This window comes from Leguminivora glycinivorella, chromosome 5 (genome assembly GCF_023078275.1).
Source record: "Leguminivora glycinivorella isolate SPB_JAAS2020 chromosome 5, LegGlyc_1.1, whole genome shotgun sequence".
Lineage (NCBI taxonomy): Eukaryota > Metazoa > Arthropoda > Insecta > Lepidoptera > Tortricidae > Leguminivora > Leguminivora glycinivorella.
This window is the reverse complement of record NC_062975.1, coordinates 18,633,656-18,644,059: the sequence shown is the minus strand read 5'-3', so window position 1 is coordinate 18,644,059 and position 10,404 is coordinate 18,633,656. Positions and strand designations below refer to the sequence as shown.

The window sequence follows — 10,404 nt, the reverse complement described above, 5'->3', positions numbered from 1 at the left end:
CAAGAGCAAATGCTGCTAGAACGCTTTTGTTACGCTTATCATTGTCAACTTAATATTTGTCGTAAAATCAGTAAAGAAAATAAAATTTCCTGAAACTAGCTTCCTGTCAATACATTATTATTTTATTTTATTTTGTGCAAAATCAACATTGTCTTTCAGTACAATTTTGAATATTACCCACAAGCGGGTGAAATCATTTGAAACCTAGAGAATCGAACAGTACTTAATTAGTACTTAATTGACAAGAAAAGTCGTGGTTTTTACAATTTTTTATTTCATTCCGCATCCGATCCTATTGAGATACCACTTAAAATTAAAAAATTGATCAAAGAGTTCAAGCAAGAGATTATGCTAACGGACATAAATGGCAATTTGGAACAATAACTAAAACCTTAGGCCGGCTTCATTACGAGATTAGAACGGACGCTGGAGATATTTGGATAAGGCACATAGACCAGATATTAGCTACCGTAATACCCATTCAAGCCACAGAAAACCGACCTTAGAGATTTGTGAGGGAGGTGTTATACCTATTTCGTGCTATGAAACCTCTACGGCCGGTAAAGAAAGTATTGTATGTCATGTCACAATTGTCACTCTTGTCATTCAATTAAAATATTGTAAACATTTAGTATGTTATTGGACTTTCGATTGATCCATGGAACATGGCGGATCGTTCTCCAGATATGTATTTTTTATTTTTGCATTCTGCTGTTTAATGTATAAGTTTGATAGGATATTATGTAGTAAATAGCCTACGCAAAGGGTGCAGTTGATGAATAATTCACTCGGCAGTTCGAGTTCCCGGCCGCCATCATGCTTTGTATATGTGTAGGCCTAATCACTTACATGCACAAATCGGTGTTTTTATATCTATGTAATACACTTGTTATTGCAAAGGCCCACGAGGCTGCCATATTGATTAAATAAAATAAAAATAAAGTATAACTAGGGAACAAATCAAATTATTTTATTGAATATTTTTTGATTTGTTATTTTTTTCAAGTAGTCACACTACTAGTAGTATATATAAATTATAAATTGAAATAGATTCGGGTTCGATTCCCGGCTCGGCCACCAGTGGGCCTTGCCGTTTTTTCTTTCGTGTATGATATCTATTTCAATTTAAAAATAAAGTATGTTATTATTTCTATAGAAGAATTAATACACAAAACTACTAAATCAATCTGATACTAAACTATAGTTTAACACCATAATGTAGAAGTGCCATATATTTCAACAGTTCCAAATGTAGCACGTCACTGGGATTGCAACGTTTGCAATATTAAGATAAAAGGGGACAACCGCCCCATACAAGACGTTGCCCCCATTTCCCTCTCTGCATATTGTCTTTATTCGAAGTAAGTTTAGAAAAAATAAAACCGCCTTCAAAAATAAGCGCGTTACAAAACACGGAGAAACTAAAAAAGCAAAAAATAATAAACCTTTGAATTCAGATTCCTTATCGGATTGCAATAATCTAAACATCCAAATTAAAAACAAATCAATTATTTTTGTAGTCGGTACCAGACCTGTTCGTCACCTTGCTATTTCCTGTTTGCCCCACCCAACCATACGCAGGCTGGCCCCGACTCCAGAAATAATTGATTTGTTTATAATTTGGATGTTTAGATTATTGCAATCCGATAAGGAATCTGAATTCAAAGGTTTATTATTTTTTGCTTTTTATTAGTTTCTCCGTGTTTTGTAACGCGCTTATTTTTGAAGGCGGTTTTATTTTTTGTTAAAAAGTTTATTTATTTGTTGATTTTTAGTGGTTCCTATTGATATTATATGTATCAGTCCGAATATATGTACAGTAGTGAAAGAATTATCCTTTAACTCCTAACCATTGAGGAGTGGACCTTCCATCATCAGCTCAGCCACATAAAATTATTCACTCATCATGTTCACATCTCCACAAAGATGAGTCGCCGACCCACTGTCCACGTACCAAAGATCACTTTCAACGTTCACCGACAGCGCCGTGAGCAGAACCTTTGACGATGACATCACCTTGCTACTTTTCTTTTTGTTCAACGTCGGACAATCTTTCTTGATATGTCCCATCTTTTTACAAGCATAACACCTGGGAAGCTGTATAACGTAACAAATTTTAGTGTTTTATCGTCGCCCCAACGTGACATAGCGAAAGGAAGCACGCGCACCCGCCATGACCAACTAATCGATAGCATCAAATGCTATATAAACAATACGTGCAGATTGTGACGTTTCCCATACAATGAAGCGGCAACGATTTTAGCAGCGCCATCTAGCGGTATGAGTTGATCAAAGTAGTTTGTACTGCCCTGCTAAGCCGAGTGGCGCTATCTCAAAACCAAATGATTTTGAAAATGGGATATAACTTAGCTGTGGATTTTCATTTGAGATAGCGCTTTTCAGCTTAGGAGGGCAGTATAATAGGCGTAGTACGTAAAACAAAACAAAATGCGATTACTTGATCTATTTTAACATTTTTAGATGGAATAAAACCACGAAATAAGATTGTGTGATTTTTTTTTATTTTAAACTGTATAATTATGAACTAAACTATTTTGATCAACTCATGCCGCTAGAGGCGCTAGTATCGCGTGTTGCCAGCTTTGGTACCAAGCTGCACGCATTAGCTCGTAGACTTTACATAGTATTTGCTAGCATGCTTAAAAAGCAAACCTGTTCACACGCGCTCAAAAGCACGCCCCCTCCACCCGCGCTGCAGGTAGCACGCTCAAAAATCAAAGGGTCGTTGATTTTTGAGCATACTCGAATTTTAGACACACATGCTACTAAAGTAGCAATTGCTCAATAATGGCATGCTTTCGTGCTAGTAATGAGCATGTGTAACAGTAGATGTAGCTTATCGTTATAACAATGCGTTGCCATGCTTACAGAGCCAAACAATGCGTTTTCAGTTTTATCAATAGGTACTGTGCGCATGCGCGGAAAGTCGGTGGATGCTGGCTTTGGGGAATAGACTTTTATGTAGGGTTTTAAAGATCTATGCACGACCCTGTCAATGACGAATAACAGTTCGGGAGTAGAACAATATTTTAATTAAAATATCTTAAAGTAGTCACATATATATATACATAAATTAAAACCGAAGTAAATTACACATATGAAAGAAAAAGTGACCAAGGCCTCCAGACCGTGACCTGGGTGGCCGAGCGGAAACAGGCATCTGCCGCGATTGCGGAGTACGCTGGTTCGATATCAGCCTCAGGTTTTAATAAAATGTGCTAGTTTGTTTATTGTAAATCATATTTTTTGACGTACATATGTAATTACGTCATAACTGGAGCGAAAAACAATAATTTTACATGATTCATATAATAAAGCTATTGAGCAGCTAATGTGATAACATTTTAAACAATATAACGTTTCCATAACATATAAATAACCCTTTAACATTTTTACAATACAAAAGTACGTACAGTCCGCATCAAAAGTAGCGGATCAAATAACGCTTCAGAAGTAATTACTATTCTGTAACCGCTAAATAACTAACCTAATCACAAAATTAAAATTTTGAAAAAAACCCCGACTTAGTGGACGGATTTTCATGAAACATGGCTAAGAACACTCCCGACTAACTCAGCTTTAAAACAAAAAAAAAACTAAATCTAAATCGGTTCATCCGTTCGGGAGCTACGATGCCACAGACGGACACACACACAGACAGACAGACAAACAGACATACGTCAAACATATAACACCTCATTGTTTTTGCGTCGGGGGCTAAAAAGAGATGTGTGAGAGACAGAAAACAAAAACAAATATTAAAATAGTTTATTGGTACAGTACAGTGAAGCTTATGATTAGACATGATTATTGGTTACAAACACTGCTAAATTTTGAAAATATAGATAGATAGACATAGATATTAGATTATTGCACATATTTATGTAATTACATCTATACACATTATCTACATTTTACACATTATCTATTGCCTCTATTACGTGCATCTGCCAAAGGCTACGCCTGAATCGCAGGATATCACTTTTTCTGGATTGCCAGTTAATACCTACTTGATTTGGCGCTAAAGGTAACCTAACCACAAAATTAAAATTTTGAAAAAACCCCCGACTGCGACATAGTAGACCGATTTTCATGAAACATGGCTAACTCAGCTTTCAGACAAAAAAAAACTAAATTTAAATCGGTCCATCCGTTCGGGAGCTACGATGCCACAGACAGACACACACACACAGACAGACAAACAGACAGACAGATAGACAGACGGACAGACAGACGCTTCTAACTTATAACACCCGTCGTTTTTGCGTCGGGGGCAAGTACGATTTAAGCCTGATTTAGACGGCATGCGAACTCGTATGCGATTTTAGATACTTTGCGGGCTGTTGAGGTTACATACAATTTTGCATAAAACTCGTATGCGAGTTCTCGTACCGTCTAAATTTAATGTAATCGTCCTTGGTCGGGGGTTAAAAACTAAAGTAACTTAATAAGTGCAATTTTAAGTCTACTACTGAGCTATAAATACCTATTACAATTTAATTGTCTACATTTATAATAATCTGTACCTATAACAAAACTAAACAGGGCAAAAATTAAGAGTTTGTTAACGCCATGACTGGCAACACTGTCCAGGACGGCCAACCTCCGGTCACCCCGCTGATCCAATGAGCAGTGGCCAGCGCCTCGACCTGCCGGACCAATAAGAATGAAGACTGAAGCGCCACAGTTTCCCCTTTTCGCGTCACTATAAAAGCAAGGTGCACGGCACCAGCACCCCTTCTTTTCTAACCAAAATTCTCTCTCCGTTACGTGTCCTAGACTAGAACCTCTCACTGTACTAAAATCCATTAAAATGGTAATATTTTAAAATCTGTTTTATTTAATATCTGAGTTCCGGCTCAGACAGAGTTGAACTTTGATATTTCTGATTTATTTATATTTAGAAAATGTATTCAGGATTTGAGGTGTTGTTTTATTGTTGCCAACTGTACAATAATAATTTACTTCTTTGTTGTAAAATATACCATTACCAGCTGATACTGTTTAGACTTATTGTCTGAAACATATGAACGGTATTTGCTATGACAATGTTTTCTTGCGTTAAAAAACATGTCACCAAAGGGCTTATTTATCAAATGAATTAATTGAATGCAACAATAGTGCAGTAATGTGTACACAAGAGACCATAAAGTCGGATATAAGAAGCGAAGTAGCTCTGTGGAGTTACTGTGTCGCGACAATGTTGAAGGTACTGGTTTTTGCCGTTTGTGTGGCGTCCTTCAATGTGGCAATCGCATGTCACGATTGTGGTAAGTTTTACTTTTAAGGCTAAAAGGTAAAACCAAAGGGTAAAGGATGAAACTGATTTTATATTCTACTTTTGAAAGTTGTATCTAAGTTTTATCTTGCAAACATTTTTTTGCCTCTATTTCATTCTTATAACTTCAGTATAATCATTTTTGAAAATGTGAATGTGTACTTCCACTTCATTTTGTTCTTTCTAGCCCTTCATATTTAATTAATGAAAGGAAGGTTTATTTAACAATGCTGGGTGTCATAAGTATCTGTACATCAATATTTCCTTATACTTAGTGTCTAATGGCATTTCTTAAGGGTAATAAAAATTATGAATATGATCTTAATTTTATGATTTTAGCGCCAACCTGCACTGAAAATGAAGTATATTCTTCTTGTATAAATGGTGGATGTGGCCCTAAGAAATGTAGTGATTTAAACAAGCCAGTCGTCTGCATAGATCCTGCAGAATGTGATTGTATAAAGGGATGCATTTGTAAAAAGGGTTACTTGAGAGCCAAAAATGGAATTTGCATACCAAAAGAAAAATGCCCAGGTAAGTAAACCTTGCATGTTTAAAGTAAAAACATCGGTTTCACTCCATGATCAACTTGGTACAGTATTAGTATTCGCTTAGCAAGTTTTCCTACTTGCAAACTTCTATGCAGGAAAATGGATAAACCTGTAATCTACCTACGGTAATCTGTCAGGTTAGACGTTAATGTCGGTTATTTCTGAAGAGTCTTTGGATTTTTTGTACTTATAAGTACTTTTCTATATTAATACTTTTCTTCTTATACTTGCCCGCAACCACACTGACGACCGAGGCAATAAAACCCTTGGCTCGCGTTATCATCAGTTTCCCATTGTCTTTCACGGAGCGAGCCGAACCTATATCGAAATTCCTTTATGTAGGTTGACTTGACTACTTGCCAAGTATAGTCGATCACTTTTATCAGAGTGGTCACGATCATCAATGTCATCATTGATGAAATACGGGGTCATTCGTGACGGACGCGGTTTTCGTACCTTTTCTTAGTTACTTACTATTTGCAGAATATTGTCCGGGACCAAATGAATACTACGAGCCATGCATTCACAATTGCGAAAGCCAGAATTGCTCCGACAGAGGCAAGATCCACCATTGCCCCAACATAAAGCCGGGACACTGCGATTCGTCCGGTTGTCGTTGCAAGAAAGGTTACCTTAGAAACGATAAAGGCATTTGCGTTCTAGAAAAGGACTGCCGTATGTATACTTTTTTGTAATAACATTGTATGTATATTATGGTATAGGTCTAGGACTGATGCAGATCAGTTATGAGGTTTCTTAATAGTTTTCTGAGTAAAATTTTATAATAGGATAATATTCATCACTTTAGATTTACGTTCCTCTAAGTTCAGTCAACGAAGAATAAAGATCAAATCAACGAAGAAATAAGATGGCACTAAAAGAGTAATTTCGTCCTGTTTTAACTTGTGTCTTTGATTTTCTTACTAAACTATCATCATCATCCTCCTTGCGATATCCCGGCAGTTTCCACGGCTCATGGGAACCTGGGGTCCAATTTGACAACGAACCCCAAGATTTGGCGAAGGCTCTAGTTTTTACGAAAAGAAGGGTAACTAATAGGCCTTATTGGGATTAGTCCGGTTTCCTCACCATGTTTGCCTTCACCGAAAAGCGACTGGCAAATATCAAATGACATTTCGCACATAGTTCCGGAAAACTTATTAGTACGAGCCGGGATTCGAACCCGCGACCTCCGGATTGAAAAGGTCGCGGGTTCTTGCTAAACTATGTATTGTACGCAATAAAAGTTGAACCCAGTAAAATAATATTTTTGTGTTATTTTTTAGCTCGTCCTAAATGTCCTTCTGGAGAAGTTTGGGATGAGTGCCCCACCGTCCCGTGTGAAGGGGACTGCTGCCCCAAAACCAGAGATTCGCCACAAACTTGTCCCATTGGAATTGTGTGTGATAAACCACGATGCGTGTGCGGCTACAATAGGAAACGAGATAAGAACGGCCATTGTATCCTAATACCTGACTGTCGTAAGTACTTAAAACTGGAACGAAAATATTTCAAAAATATTCCATTTTATAACAGGGCACGTAAGAGGCATTATCAATATCATTTCGCTATGTATGGTAGGGCACAACACCACATTCTCAGCCTATCAGCTCGTATGCTCGCGGGTCAATATTGGAATCTTTCCCGTGCACGCGTATCAATATTGGCATGTATCGCGCGACAACTTTGCCTCCTTGTAAAACAAATAAAAATAACTAATACAGTATGATGTATTATGTGTCGGTGAGTAAAGTTATCAGAGCTCAACGAGGGTGCACAGTACAGGATCGGCAATAGAAATATGATCAAGAATTTATACCACCTAACACTAAGGACTAGCAAGCGCGGCGTAAGACGTCCACCCACAAGATGAACAGACGACCTTATAGAAGTAGAGTCAAATTGAGAAATGCATCGCAATATCTTCAACCACAGTACACTAGAATAGTCTTAAAAGGTCACGCGACACGTGATGTGCGAGGCAGGGTCGCCATAAGGGAGGCGGCTGCCGGATCGTAAGCAAACAACCATTCAGGAGTAAATGTGTTTAATTACTGACTTAATAGTAAGTTTCATATGCTTTTATATAATAAGCAAGACACATAGACGATACACACACTACAGCTGGAAGACGCTGGTCGCTTCCAATCGGTATAAATATGGAGGTGAAAGAGGAGGCCTATGTTCAGCAGTGGACGTCCTAGGGCTTATATGATGATGATGATGATGATGATGATGATGACAGTTTAATATTATTATTTCAGCACCATTTAAATGCGGGAAAAATGAAGTATACGTGCCTTGTCCATCAAATTGCCCGGGGGAGAAATGTAGCGACTTCACTTACCCTACGAAGTGTTCACCACACAAAATCGGCATTAAAGTCAATTGTAGACCAGCGTGCAAATGTAAGAAGGACTACTATAGAGATGAGAAAGGAAATTGCATTCCATCTTGTGAATGTAAGTACGATAAAAATGTGTAAATCTATTTCTTTAAGATATTGTCTTCGGTTAGAGCGATAGTTACTAATGAAATAAAACTATGAAAACGGATTATATCCCGTATAATGAATTTATAATACATCCCGACATGTTTTGATATACATAACATTATCAATGTATCTAATACTGTATGAGAGATTTATTTCTTTACTTAATTGAATACTTATTCTACTATTGTCAATGAGATTTCTTTAAATTCTATCAATATGTTTGTTACTTTTCTTAACAAGTGTAACTGGTATCAAAGACATATGACATATATAATTCCGTGTAGACAGATAAAGTCTAAGAAAAAAACGTACCTCAGTACCATACAGAAAAAGGTACGGTGGCCTAGATGGCATTACACCTTTGGGGTACGCTCAGCTAGATGGCGCTAATATTAATAATTTGACATTTTAACACATATCGAGCCAAGAATATGGGCCAAATTGTCAAAACTGAGGTTCAAAAGTTTTAAGCTTGTGTCGAGAGATGGCAGTCTATGCACTGTGATTACACATTTTACTTCGACAGTAACTCTCTATAATACTCGATCCTCTTTGCTGGTATACTGTAACCGTTCTTGTTAATTAAATAAATAATAATAATCAACAGGTCCTCCTGCCACTACCAGTACCACGACGACAACGCGGAAACCCACAACTCCCTGCGACTAGTATCACCGTGTCGTGATCTCGCGTTCAGGCCACCTCTCGGCAATTTCTAAACTGTTTTTTTTTCTTGTTTTCAGTAGCTTTGTTAAAAATCTAGAATTGTTTGAAGTAAGTTCCAAAAATAAAATTTAAATATATAATGTTGGCCGAAAACCATTATTTCATTTCGTAAACATCCTTAGTCCTTACTTTTATACTTTATATACGTAATATGATTTTTCTACTCGTCGACTTTTAATATGTCAATTAGGACACCACAGACTAAACTATATGTGCTGACTTTTCAGTGTTGGATAGTCTTTGACACTTAGTCAACTATTATAATATTTCATTACACTTCACTTTAGTCAACTGAAAAAATTGAACGTCATACAACTTCTATACTAATTTGCGATACCTGGCAAAATTTTCTGCATCTGAAACACATTTTTTTATCTATCACGTTATCAACCAATCAGACGGTTATTACAAACAATTGGTTGCCAGGTAATTCAATGTTGATACAACGGTGAACGACGCTATTAACATTAATTTTCGTCCATTGATGATGAAGATGATGACTCATAGAAAAAGTATTGTATACAGTAGTGATATAATTAAGCTTTTCACTCTCGTAAAGTACTATTAGGCCACTCAGCAAGCTTCGTGGCCTAAACATGGTACCCGACTGAAAAGCTTTGTATTATATCACAATTGTATAAAATACTATTTATTCTAACACTGTTGTACTAACAATACTTGCTTCTGGACACACACAAACGGTAGGTATTTCCGGACATCGGTCCGGAAATACGTATAGGTACCGTTTGGTGGTACAAGTTGTAGATGTAGGTGCTATCAATAATATGTCCTAAATATTCAATGCTGTCTTTCATAAAATGGCATTTATCCTTGTGTGGGCGTTCTGCCACAGATTTTATGTATTTTATTAATTTTAATGTTTTTATTGTTTTACATTTTACAGTTTTACTTTTTACAATTTTTATTCATCAATCAATTCAAATTAATTATTTATATCAAATCATTTTAATTTTATTTATTTACAATGAATTTAATTATGTCAAATGAATTTATTTTATATCCTAATTATTCAATTAACGATTATGTACATTAATTTTAATTGTTGATTGGCATTTAATGAATTTTACCCTTTTAACCTTTTAAGTAAGTAAGTAAACACTTTATTGTACAGAAAAATAATACAGCACATAATATTTAAAATAAAAAGTTTCAGTACAAAGGCGAGGGATCTCTTCCAGTTAACCTTTGAGCATTTGAGGGAGAGTTTGAGACCTTTTATTCATTACTATGAATTAATTAATCTGCACTATGAATTATGTGAAAATAAAATATAAAATGTTTACGTCACATGTTTTGTATGTTGAAGCAGACAA

The 10,404-nt window shown here is 36.3% G+C and overlaps 1 protein-coding gene across 1 annotated transcript; it reads left to right on the top strand.

The window, feature by feature from the left end:
- Positions 1–5,133: 5,133 nt before the first annotated feature.
- On the top strand, positions 5,134–9,163 carry LOC125226403 (zonadhesin-like). Its single transcript, XM_048130380.1, has 6 exons — positions 5,134–5,291; positions 5,639–5,833; positions 6,334–6,525; positions 7,137–7,331; positions 8,115–8,312; positions 8,952–9,163. The coding sequence occupies exons 1-6, from the start codon at positions 5,150–5,152 to the stop codon at positions 9,011–9,013; spliced, it is 984 nt and encodes a 327-aa protein (XP_047986337.1). The 5' UTR covers positions 5,134–5,149; the 3' UTR covers positions 9,014–9,163.
- Positions 9,164–10,404: the final 1,241 nt, after the last annotated feature.

What these genes read in the sequence shown, in the direction of transcription:
- LOC125226403 (XM_048130380.1), top strand. Translation starts at nt 5,150, where the DNA reads ATGTGTACACAAGAGACCATAAAGTCGGATATAAGAAGCGAAGTAGCT. An exon ending in AATCGCATGTCACGATTGTG is followed by an intron (nt 5,292 to 5,638) that starts GTAAGTTTTACT and finishes TTATGATTTTAG; the next exon opens with CGCCAACCTGCACTGAAAAT. An exon ending in TTGCATTCCATCTTGTGAAT is followed by an intron (nt 8,313 to 8,951) that starts GTAAGTACGATA and finishes AATAATCAACAG; the next exon opens with GTCCTCCTGCCACTACCAGT.